The 23,397-nt window shown below is 35.9% G+C and overlaps 1 protein-coding gene across 2 annotated transcripts in view; it reads left to right on the plus strand.

Annotated features, from left to right (window-relative positions):
- The window catches only part of Prim2 (DNA primase subunit 2), a 280,470-nt gene that overhangs the window by 159,263 nt on the left and 97,810 nt on the right, over positions 1–23,397 (plus strand). The window contains exon 8 of one of the 2 annotated variants that reach the window (XM_063256921.1): positions 8,847–8,914. The exons of the other annotated variant lie outside the window; for it this stretch is intronic. Coding sequence (XP_063112991.1) covers positions 8,847–8,914 — 68 coding nt within the window. The remainder of the gene's footprint in view (positions 1–8,846; positions 8,915–23,397) is intronic. 2 annotated transcript variants of the gene reach the window in all.

Genomic DNA, 23,397 nt, shown 5'->3' on the forward strand with positions numbered 1-23,397 from the left:
TATGTAGAAGAAAAAACATGCCATACACCTCAATTATCGGATGTAATCGCAACTAAAATAAAAAAGCAACTCGAGGAAGCTTTACAGAATTCAAACCAGAAGTAATCTCCCAGGTAAAAGAAGAAATGATAAAAGAAATGAAAGAGATGCTGAACGTATCTAAAGAAGACACAATTAAAAAATTGGAGGAACTAAACTAAAAGGTAGAATCCTTTGATAAATAATACAAGAAACAAATAATACATAAAGCAGATGCAAAGAGATATACAGGAAATCAAAAATTCCATTGAAAGCTGTAAAAACCACCACAATGAAAGTGAAGATAGAATTTCAGACCTTGAAGACAAGATTGCAGCTAGTGAACAGGAAAGGAAAGATCCTTTAAAAATAACAAGAAATTAGGAAATAACAATTCAGCTGCAAGATGATGCAAAGAAAAACAACATATGATTGATAGGGATAAATGAAAAAGAAGGAGACAACATAAAGGATGTCAAGAGGACATTTAGAGAAGTAATAGCTGAAAATTTCCCAAACATGAGATTGGAAACTGATATCAGGATCAGTGAAGCATATAGAACTCCAAATAGTCATAACCAAAATAAAACTATACCTAGACATACAATAATCACCATCCCAGAAATCCAACATAAGAATAGAATATTAAAAGCTGTCAGAGAGAAAAGACAGATTACTTATAAAGGAAAACCTATCAGAACCACAGCAGACTTCTCAGCACAAACAATAAAGTCAAGAAGAGCATAGAGTGAAGTATTTCAGATCCTAAAGGAAAATGATTTCCAACCTAAACTGATGTATCCTGCAAAACTGTCCTTCAAAATGGATGGAGAAATAAGATACTTTGATGACAAAGAACAGCTGAAGAACTTCATGAGCACCAAGTCAACCCTGCAAAGAATACTGAAAGACAGTTTAGATACACTTAGGAAAAAAAACCAGTAAGCAAAGCAGACAAACAGAACAGAAAGATAAAGATGCATCAGCAGAAAGTAACATGTCAACAATAAACCAACATATAACAGTTATAATCATTAATGTAAATTGTCTCAATGCACCAATTAAAAGAAACAGACTGGCAGAATAGATCAAGAAACAAAATCCAACATATGCTGTCTACAAGAAACCCATCTAACCTAAAAGGATACTCACAAACTGAAAGTCAAAGGATGGAAAACAATATTTCATGCAACAGAAACCCCCCCAAAAAGGGAGGGTAAAGTATTCTGTTTGCAGATGATGTGAACTTCAAACCAGTAATGATTAGAAGAGATAACGAAGGTCATTACATACTGGTTAAGGGAAAACTTCAAGAGGAAGAGATAACAATCTTAAATATATATGCACCAAATTCCAAAGCACCCACTTATATAAAGCAAGTATTAACAGAAATGAAAAACCAAATTAGCAGTACCACAATTATAACAGGAGACATAACAGATCATTAACACCAAAGGACAGATCAACCAAACAGAAAATCAGCAAAGAAATAATAGAACTGAATCACACATGTGAACAAATGGATTTGATAGACGTATACAGAGTGTTCCATCCAGCAACATCAGAATACACATTCTTCTCAGCAGTACATGGGTCATTCTCTAGAACAGACCATATATTAGCTCACAGAACATATTTAAATAAATGCAAAAGTTGAAATTATCCCTTGTATGTTATCGGATCATAGCGCCATGAAATTAGAAATTAATGATAAATGATACAGCAAAAATCCCACAAAAATATGGAAACTGATTCCAGTTGAGAATGACCCATGTACTGGAATCAAAACAGAGCCGAAGATCAATGGAATAGATTAGAAGATACAACCACAACTACAAACACACTCAACCTCCTTATCTTTGATAAAGGGGCCAAACATATTCACTGGAAGAAGGACAGTCTGTTTAATAAATGGTGTTGGAATAACTGGCTCTCCATATGCCGAGAACTAAAACTAGACCCATGCATGTCACCATGTACTAATTTAAAATCTAGATGGATGAAAGATATGAATATTAAAATAGAAATACTAAGTCTATTGGAAGACAAATTGAGTAAAAACCTTAAAGACATAGGGGTAGGTAGAGAATTCATGAATAGAATCAAACCATACGGGAAGTACTTCCCAGAATCAATAACTGGAATTATGTCTTATTAAAAAGTTTCTTCATGTCAAAAGAAATCTCCAGCATAGTGTAAAGAAAACCCACAAACTGGGAAAAAATCTTAGTGAACTGTCCCTCAGACAAAGGACTTCTGTCTAAAACATACAAAGAGTGAAAAAGAACTCAGACCTCCAAAATTCAAAGATCCAATCCAAAAGTGGGCATCTGAGATGAATACACAATTCTCAGATGAAGAAATACACATGGCAAATAAATGCATGACAAATTGTTCATCATCATTACTTAGCAGAGAAATGCAAATTAAAACCACACTGAGATTCCATCTCACTCCTGAAAGAATGGCCAGGATCAAGAAAACTACCAACAAATGCTGGAGAGGCTGTGGGGAAAAAGGAACTCTCCTGCACTGTTGGTGGGAGTGTAGACTGGTGCACCCATTGTGGATGTCAGTTTGGAGATTTCTCAAAAAGCTGGGATTGGAAGTTCCGTTTGTTCCAGGTATTCCACTTCTAGTCATATACCCAGAAGAACTGAAAACATCATACTACAGTGATATATGTGCACCCATGTTTATAGCAGCACAATTTGTAATAGCCAAATCTTGGAAACAATCTATGTGTCCATCAATTGAGGACTGGATAAAAAAGTTGTATACAGTGGAGTACTACTCAGTTGTAAAGAAGGATCACATTGAGATATTTATAAATAAATGGGCGCAGCTTGAGACCATACTCATAAGTGAAATAAATCAAACTCACAAATATAAATATCAAATAGCTTTGCTAGTGTAAGAAATGGTAAGAATACATAAAAGTATGTGGTAATCATGATCCCCCATTATATTGCTTTGAAGCCTTATAATGATCGCATTCATTAGTTGGAATGGTTTTATTTTGGGTTGTTTGATTTTATTGTCTATGATGGTATAAACTGCTATTTTGAAGAAAACAAGACATCATAATAGCTAGTGCTGATTTAATATCATCTTGTTTTGAAGTCACATCAAGCTTTTGTTCTGTCTCCATTGGTCTTATTATGTTGTATCTTATTCGATGTTATTATATGTGATAGTACAAACAGAAACTTTATAGACAAGGAGATAGTATAGAAACCATTGTTCGTTTTCTGTTATTTGGTTCTAATTACCCTGTAATGTTTTCATTCTCTTGAATGGTTTTGCATTGTCTTGATATGTTTGATGCTATAGTATACGAAGTTATATTCAAGTGTTTCAAGGAAAGAGACATTATGGTAACTATTGTTATGTTGTGTTATCTTGTGGTGAAACATTATGTTGCTTAAATTTTTATGTTCTGACCTGTGCTGTTGTGTTGTTATGTCCTCTTTTATCTCAGTCTCCTTTTTATTTTTATTTATTTAATTTTGTATTTTTTTATTAAGGTAAAAATAAAAAATAGCAGGATATAGTAACCATTTTGATTTCCTGTTTGTTCTGTAATGTCTCCAGTGTTTCAGTTTTATTGGTTTTCTTCTGTACTGTTCAATTTTATTATAACTGATGATATAGGCAATTCTTTTTAAAATAGCAAGAGGCATTATGGTAGCCAATGTTGATCACCTTGGATTCAGTTTTTACATCATGATTTTATTCTCTTGAAAAAAAAATAAGAACTGTGGGAGTAATAAAACCCAAAAATGTGTAATTGTTATTGTAAAAAAGAGAGGAACAGAAAGTGCTCTAAAGGATATAACTGCCTGTGTATTTTAGTGTATAAGACAGATAACCATATTACTGAGTTTTTGTTGGATCATTGAACAGAACTGTTTGCAGTGTCACTGTTTGAAAGTCCACTTTGTATGGTTTAATTTTGTTACTTGAATAACTATTTCTAAGATGACAATATGTAATCTATTAACTAGTGATTTCTTACTGTTTATTTTTTGAAACAGGGTTTTCTGTTTTTTTTTCTTTTGCTCTTCAAATAAAATAAAAAAAACCAAGACCAACATATTCTAGAGTCAGAGCAAATTTTGTATATTTTTAAAAGATAACTGTTGGATAATAATGGTGTTTATGATTACCCCATTAAAGTTCATTTGCTCCATTTCCTTGGATTTTGCTGATATCTGTCACAGATGAGTTTGAGGTAGATCTCTGATAGAGACACTGTTTAGCCCAGCAGAGTAGACCAGTCACCACGATGACTGCTGTCCCTGTTACTACATCCTTATTACATAAGAGCAGTTGTTTAAGGGGCCAAGCAGAAGGCTGACAGTTCAATTTCTTGGGTATCAATGTGAAAAGCAAAATATGTCAGGTTGCACTTTCCAGATGCTTGCTTTGTTTATGAAAAGCATAATTGTGAAATTGCTTTTTATAGCTTAATAATTCCAAACCAGAATTATTAAGATATAATTGAAAAAAAGTGCATTTTATGGAGATTTTTTTGCTTTGAGGAGAAGATTCAGTGATTTTTGTGTTTATCATCACATATCCCTTAATACATTTGCCCCCTTGCTTGCAGAGTTGTTTTATGTTTCTAAATAATGTAGAGCCTTGGGAAGGTGCTTAAGTTAGCCTTTGAGTAACAAGTTTCTTCTCAGATCATAGGTTTCATGATCAGAAGATATCTTAGCCTTGAGATATCTGCCTGTATCCCAGGCTTTCTCCGTCAGTTCTTCATATCATCCAAACTCCTCAACTGGAAATATCTTTTTAACACTGTGCTGTTTAATATTTTTTGGGAATTAAAATACCTGGCATGTTTAGAGCACATAAGGTCGTTGGTCAGTTTTTATAGCTTACATCCTGAAAATCACATTTGTGGCCACCTGATATGATGAAACCACCTCTGTCAAGATCAAGTGTAGGAGCCCTGTATAAATCAGAAAGTCCTGTGGGCAGCGGAGCACCAGGCCATTACATTAGTGATGAACAGAGCCCAGCCTGCCGAGGGGCTGCACAAAACTGGGGGAAAGCCTTGGTTCCAGGACCAAGAGGAATTGTAATGTGGAATTTCACAGTTTGACTTTTGTAAATTGAGATCTGATAGTATTATAAGAAAATGTAGTTCAAAAAGACCCAGTGTTTTCTGTTGTTAAGCAGCTGCTTCTAAACGTTAATTTTATTTGACATCTGCCTTGGTCCCAGTAATAAAAGTGATAGTTTTGTTGAACAACCTGTTCTCTCTAAAGCTGCATTTCTTTGTTACTGTGAGGTTTGTTTTAAAAAATGTTGCCTTTTGGTTTTTAAAACTTATTTTCTTGATCTAGAAATTCCATGTCTTTGAGAATACACATACAAATAATCTACATCTTTCATTTAGTAGGAAATGGCTGGCATTCTAGATTTTGACCTGATATTCTTAGGAAATTTTAAGGTGCAGTAGGGTCATCTCAGATGAGTATAATGTAAAACTAGAAAAATATTTCCTACTTGTTTTTCACTTAAAAAATATAATATTTATTTTTGTCATTTGTAAATATATATATGTATGCCACTGCTCTAATGTCATTGGTAGAAAATATGATTCTCTTATTTGAATTGAACAGTAATTGTGAAAATGTCTAACCTGTGCTGATAACTTACCTTGGGTTTGTTCTAAGATAGTTTTGGTATTTTTGGGTATTGTCATTCCTCTTAAGTTTGTCAGGAAGCAGAAGTGACTGGTGGGGGTGAAAACACCATGGAACAAAATTGAGCAATATTTTCCACGTGAGCCTTGTTATTCGGTCATTTTTATGTGTTTTAATTTAGCCAGTATTGGGTGAATAGTTCAGAGAGAGGGGATTTATTACTTTAAAATGAAGTCACCTCCTGTTCATTTTCTACTGATTGAAACCACTCTTGTTCTTGAAATGCCTATTGACTCTTTAGGAACCATTTACTAGCCAGGTGTCGGGAGTGCACCTGTAGTCCCATACACTGGGAGGTTGAGGCAGGATGGCAAGTTCAAGCCCAGCCTGGACAACTCAATGACTCAGAGACGTTGTGTTGAAATTAAGAAAGAATAAGAGTGTCACTCAGTGTGAAGGCCTTGGTTCAACCCCAGCACCACCAATCAGTCAGTCAATAAATAAATTTTAAAATCCCATTTACCTTTATGTCCATCAGTTGAAGAAGGAAATCATGAAAACAGTTTCTTCCTACAGTCCTTTATCAGTCCCTTTAAAAACTTCTGCAGAATAGCAACTGGCTTCACACCAAAATCTCTAGGCTTAGAAGAGCAACAGTCATCTTCAGAGCTGGAGACAGCTTGCTTTCCTCAGTGATTTTTTGTATGTAAGCTTCATTTATTTCAGGCATGTAGCAAAGGAGTTCAAGCGGGTACCTGTTTTGTTTTCTTTCTAATAAACCTGTAACTGCTTATAATCAGTGTTCTCAAACTATTAAGTCTATTGACAACATTTCTTGTTTCTCTTATTATCTTGCTTCAACTAAAAATAGCAAATACTTCACAGATAATCTCTAATTGTTCATTTCATACCCATAGCAGGCACCACTAATCCATTTTGTCCTGTTTGCTGGATATGCCTGGAACAGTTTGAGATGAGGTTTGAGACGTCCAAGCCCACAGCGTGACACTTCGGCAAGTGAGCAGACAGTAGAAACAGGACAGTCCCTCTTTTCTAGCCCCTTCTCCCTGAAGTAGGCCAGAAAGTCTGTATTGCAGAAGTCTTACTCTTCCTTCCACCCAGCGGAAAGGAATACTGTTACCGCCGAAGAAGCCAGGTTATAAAAACTATACCCCAGCAGCACAATTTGTAATAACTAAATCTTAGAAAGGGAACCCAGATGCCCATCAACTGAGGAATGATTAAGAAAGATGTGGTCTTTTTACTTAACGGAGTACTACTCAGACGTAAAGAAGGATAAACTGGAAACATTTCTAGGTAAATGGGTGCAACCTGAGACCTCACTCCTAAGTGAAATAAATCATACTCACATGTATAAATACTGCATTATTTCTCTGGGGTAAGAAACTGAAAGAGTGAACAAGAACCAACCTGTACAACAGATTCTGGAAAATGGGAAGAAATTGTTCAGAATGAAAGAGGAACTAGGGTAGGGGAAAGGGGAAAGAAGGGAAAAAGAAAAAGTACAATATAATTATACTACTAGTTTTTCTTATCTCATTGAAAAGTAAAGTTTGTGTTACAGTTGAGAAGTATTTCCTATGTAGCATGAATAGCCATTTGGAAAATATTTTGGTATTATGGGAATGTTTCTGATTATTTACTTTTGTTTAGGAAAGGTGGTTTAATGAAAAAGCATGTTCTGTAGTGTGTGAGAGAGAAAGTCCAGTCTATCTTCTCTGTTGTCCGAGAATTGACTTTTGAAATACCTAGAAAGCATGTAATCTTTTCAGAATAGTGTTGGTTTTGCTATGTGAAAGCCTTGAACAATGGAAATGACATTTTATAGAGGGATTTGACATTAATGGATACAGGGGATATTAAAGTAGCAAGGTGTTCTTTATAAAGCTTGATAACCTAGATATAGTCATATTTTATATTTATGAAACCCTTGACTTAGTATTTCTTATGGACATTGAAGGTCTGTTGGTTGTGCTAAAAGTCCAGACTTCATGCATGGCATTTTGTGCAAATTTAAAATAAATGTATGCTTTTAAAATGATAGCTCTAGTTTTATTTGCCTAACATCAAAAGTTAGTTTTGGTGAATTAAATGACTATTTTCCTTTTTTTTTTTTTTTTTTTTTGTCTTTTTCATTTTTATCGGTACCAGGGATCGAACTCATGACCGCACACTTGCAAGGAAGGTGCTTATGCCACTGAGCTAAATCCCCAGCCCCTATTTTCCATTTTTTAGGAAATTGATAGATGAGAAAATCAGAAACAGGATACCATATACATACTAAGGATAACTTTTATTTTGGTTCTTGTCTTAGGTTCTTTTTTGTGAATTGTGAGGTGATTTATTAGTTTAACACAAGGACTCTTCTATTTATAGTTGAATTGAAAATTATCCTTTAATTTTGTGGCTCTATTATTTCAAACTATCTGATTTTTTGGAATGAATGTCTTTAATTTCTTTGAGACAATTTCATATATGAGGGCATTCTCTTAACAGAAAAGAATACAATATAGATACATCGAAATATTTCTATTGCAATAAAATTGAAAGTTTACATTTCCATGTACAGTGTTCAGTAGTAAAGCTTTTAGTTCTCAAGTTCTTAGATCAATTTGGGGTTCTGTTGCAGTATTAAATATTTTAGAGTTGCTTTTGCGTCCTTAATGTGGTTGTCAGAATGAAGGTGGTGTGTGTTTTGCATATATACACCTCTTTCCATTATAACCATGTTCCTCGGAGCTTACCTGTAAATGAAAGTTCCTCTGCTTAACCTGAGCAGTACTGTAGAATTGAGTACCAAAAGGTTGACTTTTTATACATCTTAATGTTAGAAGTTTCCCCATTTTTATTTGTAAATTTTTTTGTGTGAGTTGAGGCTCTTTCTTGGAATCTGATGGGTGCTCCCTTTTACAGTGTCTAGCTCCCCTTTTTCCTTTAGCTCTAAACACAGTGACACACTCAGCTCCCTGAAGCCACGCATTTTCCTTTATGATCACTCAGTAATCAGCTTTCTGGGCACTTGGCATTTCTTTGCATTTTTAATACTGCCTTCTGGGTCTGCTTCCCAGCCCATGTTGCATTTAGCCTTGGTACCTGTTCAGTGTTTGGCCTTTGGTGTTCTTACTAACTCTTTTCTGCTTTCAGTTAACTGCCAGGACTTTGCCTGCTGTGCAGTCAGACGAGCGACTTCAGCCCCTGCTTAACCACCTTAGGTAAGAGGGAGACACAAAGTTACGGTGCTATGAAGTGCAGATGACCACAGAGAGGTCTAAAATGAGTGTGTTACTTCCTTAAACACGGGCTAAGGCATAGTTCTGTTGGTTATAGATGAAACGGGCACAGTCTTTTTGTTTTTTAAAATACAAATAGGATATAGCTGTTTTATTTAAAAAAATACTTAGAAAATATAGGAAAAGAAAAAATCTATTGTTGCTGCTAGTTTTTCCCTTCTTCTATGCTGTTTTCAAACCCAGCATTAAAATTGTGCTTTTGTAAAATTTGTATTTGTTTCATTTTTAAAATAAACATTTTAAGATTTATTATTATTACTAAAATCATTCTGAAAACATCATTTTTAGTGACACATGATGTTCTTGTATGGCTGCACTGTGGTATATCTGTCGTCCTTTTGGGGGCCTTTAGACAGCAGTTAGGCCATTTCCAGTTTTTCCCTACTATAAATAATGCTGTATGTAGTCATTACTATTTCAGATAGTTAGAATAGATTTTCAGAAATGGAATTACTTGGTCAGAGTATGAATCATGTTAAATATTTAAGGATACATGTGTATATATGCATATATATTTTAAACTTTATTCTGTTTATAGTCTCATTATATAAGGCTGTCTGTATTAGCATACACAAAGAGACAAGGCAGTCAGAAGGATTATTATTTTAATGGGTTAATTAGAGATTTCTCTTGTGATCATACACATTTCAGTTATCATGCAGAATGATTTTTAGGCATTTTAGTCCTTTTATCGTGATATCAGTGAACTGTATTCCTTGCTCCCTTATTCCTGATAGAATTTCCTGCTCTTGGTCTTTGTGCTTTAGATAGTAACTCTTTGTTACATGTGCTACAAACTTAAAATTTTTAGTGCTGTATTATTCAGCATACTTATATTTTCAAATTTTATGTAGATAAGCACTTTTTCCTTTATAATTTCTTTTTATTCTTTTTAAATTTGGAGTATCCTTCTCATTTAGAAGTTTGGGTATGCGTTGTATCTTTGATATAGTTTTAGTTTTCCTTTTTTCTTCCTCCTGTCTGCTTCCCTTTCTTTTCTCCTTAGTAACTTCATTCTCAGACAGGTGTATGTAGCCTCTGTGTGACTGTTCTGTTGGGATGAGAGGAAGAGTGGAAGACTGCAAAACTGAAGTTTCAGCAGGAACTGAGTAGCACTCGTCAGGTGAAGGTTTTAATTCCCTAGCTGCAGCGGTGTGGTAAGAAACCCAGAGGTCATGTTGGAGTTTCTTCTTAAACCGTTTCCTACACATCCAAAACTGTTCTCCCGAGTTCTCTCTTACTGCAGTAGCCTCTTGTCTGCTTTTGAGGCCAGCTTTGCCTTCTCTAATATGTTTCCTGTCATCATCATGTATGATTACATTATTCATCAGTTATAAATCCTTCTTCACCTTTCCATTTTCATTCTGCATGAAGCCTGAATTACCGGGGTCCTGACCTGTCTGTCTCTTTGGACTCCTCTTGCAGCACTGTATTCCTGAATTATAGTTTCACCATATACCAGGAAATTCCTCTAATGTAGCTTGCTTTTGCTTGCTAGCCTCTATGCCCATGTAGATATTTCCCCTCTTGACACTTCTAGTTGTGCATATGAATTTAAACACATGTACTTTTTATTTGTATGCGTTTGCAGTACATAATTACATTCACCTTGGGGAATTGGTATATATGTGTGTCACATCTCAGTCACTTCTGCTTTCCTTTACTTCTGTTCCTCTCCTTTCCTTAGATCCCATTCCTGTTTCCACAAAATCTGCCTCTTTTTCTACTATCTCTTTTATTTTGCTCATTAAATTATTTATATCATATAAGAGAAACCATACAATACTTATCTCTGATTTTGTTTTACTCAGCATTATGGTCCCCCAAAGTACTCATTTTCCTACAAATGACATCATTTGTTGATGGGCATATAGATCACTTCTATAATTTAGGTAGTATAATTTGTACTGATATAAACACAGATAGCATGTATCATTGTAGTATAATGACTTTAACTCTTTCCGAAAGATATACAAAAAGAAGTAGCTGATGAAAGAGAATTTCTATTTTTAGTTTTTGAAAGAATCTTCATACGGATGTCCATAGTGGTTGTACTAGTTTACACTCCCACTGACAGTGTAGGAGGGTTCCTTTTCCCCTGCAGCCTCACCAACATTTGTTATTTTTTCAGTCTTTGACAGTAGCTCTTATGGGGGTAAGCAGGTTCTCAGTATTGATTTGATTTGCATTTCTCTAGTGACCAAAGATGCTGACTATTGGTATACTTCTTCCTTGAGAAGTGTCTATTCATTACAATTGCTTATTTTTTATTACAATTTTTATTTGGGGGAGTCCAGTTTTTTGGATTCTTTATATATTCTGGATATGAGTTCTCTGTTCAAAGAGTACCTGGTCTTTTCACTCTGTTGGTTGTTTCTTTTTTGTGGTGTTGTATCATGGACAGTTGAGGCTCTGTTCAGAAAGTCCTTGCCTGAGCCTATGACTTTAGGAGATTTACCTAGTTTCTTCTTGTAGCAGATTCAGTGTTTCTGTTTAATATCTAAGTCCTTGATCCATTTGATTTTAGTACAGGGTGAGAGATGGATCTAGATTTATTCCTCTGCATGTGGATAACCAGTTTTCTCAGGACCGGAGAGGCAATCTTTTTCTGCAGAGTATATTATTGACACCTTTGTCAAGAATCAGATGGCTGAAAATGCACAGAATTATTTCTGCATGCTTGATTCTATCTCATTGGTTAGTATGTCTGTTTGTTTGGCCAGTGCCGTGCTGTTTTTATGACAGCTTTATAGCTTTGTAGTGTAACTTGAAATCCATCTTTGTGTGCTTTGCTCTTTTTTTTCCTCAGGAGTGCTTTGCCTGTTCTGGCTCTCTTCCGGTCCTACATAAATTTTAGAATATTTTTCTAGTTCTGTAAACATTGGTATTAGTATTTTGATGGGAATTGCATTAATCCTATTTATCAGTTTTGGCAGCATGACCATTTTGACAATAATGGTTCTGCCTATCCAGGAACAGCAATGTCTCTCCATTTTCTGATGTCCTCTTTGTATGTTTTGTTGAATGAATAAATACAAGTTGCCAGCAATATTTTCTTGTTTTTCTGTACAAAGGTTTTATATTTTATAAATCATAGTCAAGAATTTTCCTATAAAACCACTGATTCAAAAGATAAACTGAAGCTGAGCATGGTGACACATGTCTATAATCCCAGACTTGGGATGCTGAGGCAGGAGGATTGTTGCAAGTTCCAAATCAGCATGGGCTACAAAGTGAGCTCAAAACCAGCCTGAACTACATTGGGAGACCTTGTCTCAAAAAGACCAAAAAAAAAAAAAAAAAAAAAAAAGATAAACAAAGGATCAAATCTTGCCTCTAGTTTAATGCTTGATTCTGTGAGATAATGATAGTTTCTCTTTCCTCCATCTCAGTATGGTAATTTTCAACTAGACTTTAGATTAACTTCTGACATCTCTTCGAGTCCTTGAAACTTGCAGAAGCTGTGCATTTGTTTAAGGGTTTTATTCTCTGCAGTTCACACATGATTGGTTGCTAGGCAACCAGGACTAGATGCTACATGTAATATGTGCCAAGTTACTCTCTTGTTAAGCCAAGTAGTTTCTCATTTTATTACTGTGGCAGGGACATCTTACTTAGGGTGGCAGCTGATAACACAAAGTTGCACACTTTCTGTTCTATGTGCTATGCTTTTCAGGCATATTGAATTGTCTCTTTGGCTGTCCAAATGAAGTGCTTTTCTTTTATCTTCATTTTTTTAAGATGTCAAGACAGGAAAAAAATACTATTTGCTTGGAGAGATTCTAATGATAATCTTGTTAGGAAAAATAATTATTATTGATTAACATGAACTGTATAATTTAAATGTTACCTAGAAGGGAAAGACATTGGAAAGTTGAAACTGAGATCATTGTTAGATCTAATTTTGTTTAGTGTCTCTAATGATTAAAGATGAATGATGATGATTAACATTTTAATTAAATTTGTCAATAAAACTAATTTGAGAATTGCTACAAATACCTGTAAACACTGAGGTGGCAGTATAAAGAAAGTCAAGTTCTTTTATAGGAATTAGTGTAGTACTGTGCCACCCTCATAATCTACGATATAATAGCTTAACAGTGTATGTTACTGAGACTGTGGAAGTGATGTCTAAATTTTTTTTAGGTGAGTCCAGTTTTCTGGTTAAAACTTAAGTACAGAAAAACATTTTGTTTCAGTATGTTAAGGAAATATTAGCTTGTTTTTATTCATTAGTAGCATTCTTCCATTCATTAGTACCATTATGTGCCTGGAATAAAAAAAATGTCCAACTTTGCATATCAGCTGCCACCCTAAGTAAAGATGTCCCTGCCATAGTAATAAAATGAGAAACTATTTGGCTTAATAAGAGAGTCTAATTTAAATCATGTTACCATGAAATTGCAAATTTGAGTTGGGTTTGATAAACAAGGCTGTAATCCTAACGTTCTGGGAGTCTTGAGTCCAGGAGGATTGCAAATTCAAGCCCAGTCTGGGCAACTTAGTGAAACATGGTTGCAAAATTAAGAACTGAAATTTTTTTCTTTACATGGCTCGGCGTAGATCTCAGTATGAAGGCAGTATGTTTAACCTCAGTGGTGGGGAAATTTTTTATAAGTTTGGTTTCCTTTGAGAGATCAGCAGTGAAACAAATTATAGAACTTGTAAAGCGGGGCTGGGGATTTAACTCAGCGGCATAAGCGCCTGCCTTGCAAGCAGGCAGTCGTGAGTTCGATCCCTGGTACCGATAAAAAGGAAAAAGGCCAAAAAAAAAAAAAAAAAAAAACCCAAAAAAACAAAAAAACTTGTAAAGCTTCCAATTAGAATGAAACACTGAGTACGTAATTTATTTCAAATAGATAAGTAACGGGGCCATAGCCAACTCATTTTGATTTTTTGGTACTTTTTAGCATTGTAATGGTTCACATTAAATCCTCATACTGGATTAAATTTTAATCTCACTTGGGGGATGTTTCCATTTACTATAAAGGAAGACAAGGTGATTATGGAATGAGTTTGGTTGCTGAAATAGTAAGTTGAGTATTTGCAGACATTGAAAGGTGTTGTTTCCTTCATTTCTCTCTCAGTGAGTTTTGTTATTTGTGTATAGTAAGGCTATTGACTTTTTGGTGTTGAGTATTTGCAGTTTTAAATGCCTGGGAGACATGTGGGGAATGTTTAGAAAGCAACTGGGTGCAGTCCTACCATTTAAGAGTAGGATGTATACCTCACATGCATTTGCTAATTGCCACTGAATGAATGGGGTTACCGCATAGGGAGAGGTTGGTATCACCAAGGAGGAGTAGTGAGTGGCAGAAAAAGGGGAAATGGACTAGAACCTGCAGAGTATCCCTATTTACGTGACTTGTGGGCAGCAGTGCCGAGGAGATGAATTAGAAACCACTGGAGACATTGGGGAGGATGGCTGACACTGTCTGGTGGCATGGGGAAGTCAGCAGAGCTGCAGCAGGTCACTGAGTTAGGCCCCTGGCAGCCCTGGAGGCTTCATCTTTCACTGTAGTGATACAAGCGTGAGCTGAGGGAGCAGGACTAAGAAACTGAGTGGGTGGCATTTATGGAACACTTTCCAAACTGGTTCTTTTAGTTCATCCTGTATTAAACTACCCAGTGAAGATTGTAGATGGCGATTCATCATTGTCTCTGTATTAAAAGTTTGACAAAGGAACCATAGGAAGTTCTCGCTGGAAAGTCTCATTTTTCCTTCCAGCAGATTTAGTGTTTCTATTTTAATATTTAGATCTTTGATCCATTGCAATTTTAGTTTAGTGCATGGTGAAAGATGTGGGTCTAGTTGTACTCTTCAGCATGTGGAAAGACAATTTTGGTAGTAGCATTTATTGAAATGGTTTTCTTCCAGTGAAGGTGTTTGGCCCCTTTGTCAAAGATCAGGTAACTAGTATACTTGAGGTTGTTTCTGTCTTTTCTTATCTGTTCTCTTGATACTCCTATCTGGGTCTTCTTCTTCTTTTTTTTTTTTTTTTTTTTTGCCAGTATCATGCTGTTTTTATCATGGTAGCTTTATAGTATAATTTCAAGTCAAGAGATTTGATGTCCCCTGCCTTTCCTGTGTTACCCAGAATTACTGTTGCTATTCTAGATTTTTTCTGGTTCTATATGAATTTTAGGATTGCTTTCTATAATTCTGTGAGATACACTATTGGAATTTTTATTGGGATTACATTAAATGTCTATAGCAGCTTTGGAAGTATGGTCATTTTCACTGTATACCCAAGAGCAAAGGTTATATTTCCATTTGCTGATATCCTCTTCAGTCTCCTTTTCCAGAGTACTATGGCTTTCAATGTGGAGGTTTTTACTTCCTTCATTAAATTGTTTCCTAAATATTTCTGTTATTTTGAATGCTATTGTGAAAGGTGTTGTTTCCTTCATTTCTCTCTCAGTGAGTTTTGTTATTTGTGTATCGTAAGGCTATTGACTTTTTGGTGTTGACTTTGTATCTAGCTGTGCTCCTGAATTTAGTTACTAAAGCTAGAAGTCTTTTGGTGGAGTTTTTTTGGGGTATTTTATGTAGCATGTCATGTCATTCACAAATAACGATAGCTTCTTTCTTTCCTGTCTTTGCTCCTCAGACAAACATGTTCAAATATTATATAGTTTCTCTTGTGTGAGAAACTGAAAGTACAAATAAGAACCAAACTGTATAGTAGATAATGTGAAATAGGAAGAAAAGGTTCAAATGGGAAGGGGAACTGGGGGTGGGCAGGGAGAAAGGAAGGAAGGGAAAAAATGAGAGAAGAAAAAAATGGAAACAAAGCTTTTGAAAATAGGGGAGCAGTGGTTGAAAAGGAGGGTAGGGAAATGAAATAATATGGGAATTAAAATATATCATGTACAGGTTCAAAGTCCCTATCATGAATAAGATCATCATATATATCTACTGCTTGATTTTTTTTTTTTTTTGGTGCCGGGTATGGAACTTACGACCGCAGGCTTTTGCCGCTGAGCTAAATCCCCGGCCGTCATATGTATCTAAAATGTACCAATAAACTTAATTTTTAAAAAGTCTAATTTAAAAAAATACTTCCGTTTCCACTCCTCAAAAGAGAGAAATGCTGGGTGCTGTGTCATGTTCCTGTGATCCCAGCTACACAAGAGGCTGAGGCAGTCCAGTGGAAGTTTGAGGCTAGTCTGGGCAACAGAGTAAGATCCTGTCAAGGGAGTGAGGTGGGAAAGAACGTATGAATTACTTTGTGAGACTTCAAGGTTATTCTCAACTGCTAGTAGGAATGTTTCAGTTAGAAAAATAAACGGTTAGACTTTTAAAAAGTGTAAAATTCTGGAATGCCACAAAGAATTTGCATGAATCATTTTACCTTGTCATCAAAAGAATCTCGTGACTTCCTTGTGAGCCTTATGGTACAGTGTCATTGTGTTTTCTGTGATGACTTTACTGTACTGATTTTTTGAGTTATATAAAGAACTTCAGCTGTGTTATCACAAATATAGAAGTTCATTATAAATAAGTGCAGTATTTTGCTTTTCTAGTGATGATATCAGTGGCATAAAACTTAGAAGATGGTATTAGACTAGTAAGGAAATATTTTAAAGATTGTTATTTTACACTTATTAGCTCACTTTATAAATGTAAGGAATGAACAGATTAGCCTAGAGAGGAAAATGTGTAAGCCATATGACAACTAATTGTGTGATTGAGATTTTTCTCCCTTAAAAATTATGCTTCTCAGGCCAGAGACTGGCATAAGCGCCTGCCTGCAAGTACAAGGTCATGATCCCTGGTAACACACACACACACACACACACACACACAATTATGCTTCTCTTCACAGCTTATATGTTATCTTTCTCTTTTTTTTCCCACTTTAAGATAGTGTGTAGGCAGCAGCACATTATAGGTCACTTTAAAGGTTACTCTTATGTAACTTTTGTACTTAATTAAATAAGGACAGATTTTAAAATGTGCTTATTATATAGTCCTCCTAATTTTAAAGCATATTTTAGCCTATAATCGAAAAAATCAGGTAAAGATAAACCAAGATAGCAGAGAGATATTACTTATAGGAAATGCCTCATACCACATAGATTAACTCGAATATATCATGGATTTGTAAGTAGATGTTTATATTCATCTTTTAAAATCATTTAGAATAATGAAAGCATCTTTCTTCATTTGGTTTTGTTACAGACTGCTTTATAGGATTCCTTTTTCCTAATGCAGTAAACCTGCTTCATATGTATACCTTTCTGGTTTGTTCCTTTAAAGGTTATGCTGTCACAGATTTTATATTAGAAATATAACCTCTCTAAGAAAGCTTTCCCAAGTATCCAAGATGGTACAATGAAGCGCTTTCTTTGGGAATTAGCTCTCATTCGGAAATTGGAGAGTTGTGTGGGCATCCATGTGTCTGCCGTGGTAACTATGAAGACAAAGGCTGCCAAACATCGGTAGATCAGGCCTCCCCCCTTGAGGATGAAGGGTGGCACCAGGACTGTGAGCACATGCTCTGCTTTGTCATTCCTGTTTCTAGTCCCTGAAAGCTCCGAACTGTTGAAATGGTTCTATATGTAGCCGCACAAGTTTTTGCTGGTTATTGTGAAGGTTTTCCAGGTACCATGTAAGATATTAATACATTAGAATATATTATTTTCTGTCATCATTTTGCTTTAGAATTTTTCATGGACAGTGTCCCTGCATTCTTAGGGATGTACTTTTGAGTCAGCATGTTGTTAGAAGGAGCTCAATGTATTAAGGCTGCTATAATATACCCTGATTATATACAAAGCAACTAGGAGGTGTGGTTTCCTAACTCAAGAAGTTTATATTTTTAAAGCAAAAGAATCAAAATTCTCTCTCTTTCTCTCTGTCTCTCACACACACACACGCACACACATACACACACACAAACACACACAAGTACATGCACAGAGGAAAAGTTTCTTCACCTTAATCAAGTGGAGAATAAGGAAAAAAATAGGAGGTCTTAGGAGAGACAGTATCTGCTTGTGGATTCATTTACAAATTTAATGACATTTAGTATGTTTGGTAAACTATGTAAGTCACCATATATACAATTTGGGAAAAAAGTACCAAATTTTACTTTGTTGGTTTGGCTTTTGTTGTAACCATTATGCATATTTTTATATAATTATAATGAAAGCGATTAAACTTTTAAACAGTACCTAATGTATTATAACTGTAATAAAATAGAAAATCAACTTCCATAGTGCTAATTTGTGTGTCTATGTAACAGTCAGTTAAAGACAAATGCATTTATTTTTATTTAATTATTCCCAATTTATTGGATATTGAAGCTTCTCTTTGGCTAGATAAACCTGGAAAGAAAAATTACCATTAGCAGTCCTCCATGACCAAGTGAAGTGAGGTGGGAGAATTGTGATAATGACCTTGTGGCAGAGGAACGCAGCACGGGTGTTTTCCAGCAGGTCGAGAGAAGAATGGAGAACAGCAGCACACTGGAGGGCTTAGCCGTGGAGGTACAGGACAGGGCTACTCTAACCACATTGCACTGCCCGGGGATAGAGTGGTGGTGTTCATAGCAGCAGAATCAGCGACTTTGAAAGGTGGAATTCAGGAGACTGATTTTAAACCTTACTAGTGCGTCTAGATGAGAGCCCGTGTTGCTCTCTTACCATCACACTGTCCTTTAAAGCTTCTGAAATCATACAAATAAGTGTTAAATGAGTATTTCTCTGTAAGTGTAATAAATATGTGTACATCAGTTTTTCTGGTGTTTAAATAGCACTTCATATGCACACAGAATCAGTCTTGGTGAGTGCATTAGCTTCCCAATATAGTGATCACAAATACAGTGGATTAAAACAATGCTTTTATGATGTGTAGTTCCTTGTGTGGAGTTGGTCCATGGATGTGACACACCCCAGTTTCTTCTTTTCATCCTGTGTCTCTCCCAACATGTACCAAAAAAACCCTAAACAAACAAACAAACAAAAAACAAGATCGAGGATCAAGGGATTGGTGTAGGGGAGGAAGGGAAGAGGAATTGATAGGGTTACACACATGAACTCACCCCACACAAGGAGTGTGAACATTATGCACTACACATGTTACTAATAAACTAACATTTGTAAAAAGCAGTGCCTAGTATTATCCCATATTCTGTGAGTGAAAATCTGCCACAGGTGTCATCAGGCTAACATCAGAGTGGCAGCAGAGCTCTGCTCTCTCATCAGGCTCTGGGAGGAACATACTTCCAAGCTGATTTGTGTCTAGGACTGAGACCCTTTCTTGGCTGGGGTCCGGTCCAGATTTTTTCTTCTGCTTTTTGTAAGCCCTTGTTTGGGTCAAATGCCTTCTCCTGCTGTATCCCTCTAGCCAGTGTTTTCTGCATGTAAGAGCTCCTGTGATGAGCTCACAGGATGACCCGAGCAATCTCTTCCTCTCAAGGTCTTTCATCTTAGTGACATCAGCAGAGCCTGTCTGCCAGGTCACCTGATGCATTCACAATGGAAAGTGTGGAAGTATTTGTAGGTCTTTAACTCAGCCTAATACAATGAAAAGGCTTGAGGAGCATTGAGCATTGAAATAAGAAAACAGTTTTTTGAATCACTTTTCAGTAGTTCACCACATAATTTTTATAGAATACTGAATTATTCTGGGGTTTTAGGCCAATTCAGTTTGCTAACTTACCATGTCCTAACATTGAAAAAAGGATTAAAAATGATTTCTACAGAAATATAACTTACTGATTTGATTTTTAATGATATAGGAAGAAGATAGAAAATCTTTACCATCTTTAATCACCTACCTAGCCAAGGCAAACATTCTTTGTAATATGTTTTCAAGAGCTTGTGAATAGTGGCTATGACTATTGGAGTACCTTGTGTGAGAGCCACTTGGTAATATTTGTTTGCATACCTTTTCATACTCGTAAGAGATTTTATCTATTGAACACATATTTAGGGAACTAAGAGTAGGTGCCAGACATGGTGTAGATTCTAGGGATACATATTTATGTTTGCCTTTTAGGACTTAATGTTGTTATACAAGAGAATATTATTTAAAGTTATTACAATAAATCATGATGATTGTTGGCATAGTGTGGGTCTTGGGAACGCATATATGGAAATGATGGAGATTTGAATGTCACAGTGGTCTTGCAGCTTTTTCCTGAGGGACTTTTAGATTTCTCTTAGCCCTCTGTTTCCAGTGTTTCTTAGGAATTTTTGGGTTGTACATGCATGCAGTTTTTCTAGAAAGCAAAATTTTGCTTTCTTTTGCCTTTCAATTGTTTTTATAATTGGGCCAGGAATTTAGCTCAGTGGCATAAGTGCCCGCCTGGCAAGCGTGAGATCATGAGTTCCATCCCTGGTACCACAAAAGGTGGGGGGCAGGGATTTAGGTCTGTGGCATAAGCACCTGCCTGGCAAGCACAAGATCGTGAGTTCGATTCCTAGTACCAAAAGAAAAGGAAAAAAAAAGTTATTTTTACTATCAATACATATTAAGATTCCTATGTTTTACTCATTGGGTTTTCTTATAGTATTGATTACTTTTTCATTAAGTAATAAAGAAAAATTCATTATTGTACACTGTTAGTCGTAAAGCACTTCCAAACACAGAATAATGTTGTTATGGCAAATAAGTTTCTTAAAAGGACGGAGAAAGCACTGTAGTAGTTTCTGTAATAGATTAGCAGCTACAAAGTAACTTGTTAAGCACTGTGCAGTTGAACTCTTTGTGGAGATACAAGTTTTCTATTCCTGTGCTGTTCAATCCAATATTGAGGGCTTGAAATATGACTAGTACAACTAAAGGACTGAATTTTAAATTTTATATGATTTTAATTAAAATTTAAATTTCAATTGCCAGTTAGAGCTAATGGCTATTGGATTTGATCCATATAGTTCTTGAAACACATTTAGATACCACATTTAAGAACCAAACCTAACCATACTTGTAGGGCCTAGAGTGGCACATCAGAAGTGCTCAAGCAGAAGCTAACCCATGTAGTCGTCATCAGTACCGTGGCCTAAGAGGGTCAGAGACTTCTAGGCCAGGGTGGCTTCTGACTCTCCTGTGGATTGTGGCTCTTGGCACCTGAGCTGTCCTCTGGTGAAGGGCTGTGGCAACTCCATGGAAGCTGCCCACCTGGTTAGCTGATTCCTGCCCTGGATCTTTCCTTCTAGACTAATGCCACATGAGCATATAAACGTTGAGTGAGAATACCGTCTCATTTTTTGCATTCATTCACTCTTGTAGAACAGCACAGGAAAACACAATGTGAAGGCTCATTTCTAATTATTACTTAGAAAACTAATACAGATTGAATTTGAAGGGGGTTTAGCTCAGTGGCAAAAGTGCCTTCCTGGCAAGTACAAGGTCATAAATTCAATCCCTGGTGCCAAAAGGAAAAAAAAAAAGCATTGGCAGATTGAATTTCAGAAACTCTCTTGTGGTAGCAGCATCATGGCTCTTGATTTTCTGCATACGTTCAGTCTTAAGGAGGCTGCTAGAGGCAGTTTTCAGTGAGGTTAGTAGTGTACTCCTCAGATCTTTCAGAGCTTTCCCCAGCTCTAACACTGTCATGCTCTGTGATTTGCCATCTTATCTTACCATGTTGTTATGGCAACATCACTAGCTGTATGATCATTTTTATTCATTTATTTGTTTGTCTAAAACAAATAAAGCAAACAATTTACCCATCGTCTTAACCGTTATTTCTTTATTACTTGTCACAAAGGCTGGTGTAGTAGGACCTTAGTAAACACTTGAATGGACCAATGAAAGAATGAATGAATGATAAAAAACACTTTCAGTCTTTATCATTTACCTTGCATTCAGTTTTTTTCCCTTGTTTTAGCTGCTAAATTTTGAGACTGAATAAGATTTGAGCAAAAAGTGAATTTTCTGTCATTTCTAAGGGAAAACTCTGATACAGAAGTGCTCCTCAACTTTGCAGAAATTTAGTGCTGGTTTTATCTTTTGTTTTGGGACTGGAGACTCATTTTTATTAACAGGAGTTAATTATGAAGGTCAGAGAATACTTCCTGTTCCTAAAGGAGCACTTGAGGGGAGCATATAATGTGTTTTTTGGATTGTGACTTTTACTACCAGTCCTCACTAGCTGCCTCCCCCCAATAAATAAAGCATCCAGATTCTTCAAAACATCTCTGATTCCTGCCCCTACTCAGGGACAGATGTGTGAGGATAATCCTAGGCTGCTACAAAGACCATGGCTCACCTCTGAAGAATTCCTTACTCTTCGAGTTGTTTGCAGGAGAAGGGAAAGGTGCAGTTTGTTAGTTTAATTTATTTATTTGCTGCTAGAACTGTGTTCTCTCACTTTTATATTACAACCCTCTCAGGCATCCTTTCTTTAGTCCACCAATTGCCTACTATGGGCCCAAACCCAAAACAAAGCAACTTCTATTAAAGGGCCATTGTAGTATAGGAATGTACACTAAGAATACAGAATAAAGGAATATAAAACAAAACTTACTCCTGAAATAAAAATATTTGTTTGAGTCTTAACCAAAAATGCCTATGTAGAGCTATTTTTTTTTTTTTTAAATCGGTACCAGGGATCAAACTCATGACTGCCTGCTTGCAAGGCAAGCACTTATGCCGCGGAGCTAAATCCCCAGCCCCATGTAGGGCTATTATTAAAGCACATATATTAGGATCCAGGGTATAGCTCAGTGACAAAACACTTACCTGGCAAGTGCATGGTCATGAATTCAATCCTTGGTACAAAAAAACAAAACAACATCCCCTCCCCCATACTTTAGGGATATGTATTTTACTTTTAAAATCAGCTTCATAGAGGTTTACATTACATACAAGGAAATCCTCTCACTTTAAGGGTACATACAGTTCAATGATTTTTTACAAATGTAAGGTACTGTGTAGATATTTTTTGATAGAAACACAAAGTGCAACCTTTAATTCTGTTGCAGTCATTGGAGTATTATGGTTATAAATTAAAATAAGTAGAAAAGTATGGACCACATGGGAAAGATGAAGCCAACCGAAAGTAAGGAAACAAAATAGCAGAACAACTTACAGTTCATACCTGTTAGGGCAGCCCATGTGATGCCGATGGTTATTGGCTGGGGGAGTTTTCTGGAATCCTAGAGTTTCTCCCAGTTATACAGAAATATAGATCTTTGTACTGCTTATTGTCTGTAAGTAGTTTTCTGGGGGAGATTACTTAAAAAACAAAATTGAGTTAAATTCATGCTTGTGGAAAAAGAGTTTATGTACAATTTAAAGCAGAATTTTATTGATTGTGTTCTCATTTGGAATAACTGCAGGGAAAATCACCTGGGCTAACACATTTACCATTTACTATGGATTTGGCTGTGAAGAGAAACTCATTTCATTCCAGTGGTAGCACAGCTGAGGGAATTTTTCTGTGTATCCT

Source organism: Cavia porcellus, unplaced genomic scaffold (genome assembly GCF_034190915.1).
Source record: "Cavia porcellus strain 051 isolate PalLab524CR breed Dunkin Hartley unplaced genomic scaffold, mCavPor4.1 scaffold_10, whole genome shotgun sequence".
Lineage (NCBI taxonomy): Eukaryota > Metazoa > Chordata > Mammalia > Rodentia > Caviidae > Cavia > Cavia porcellus.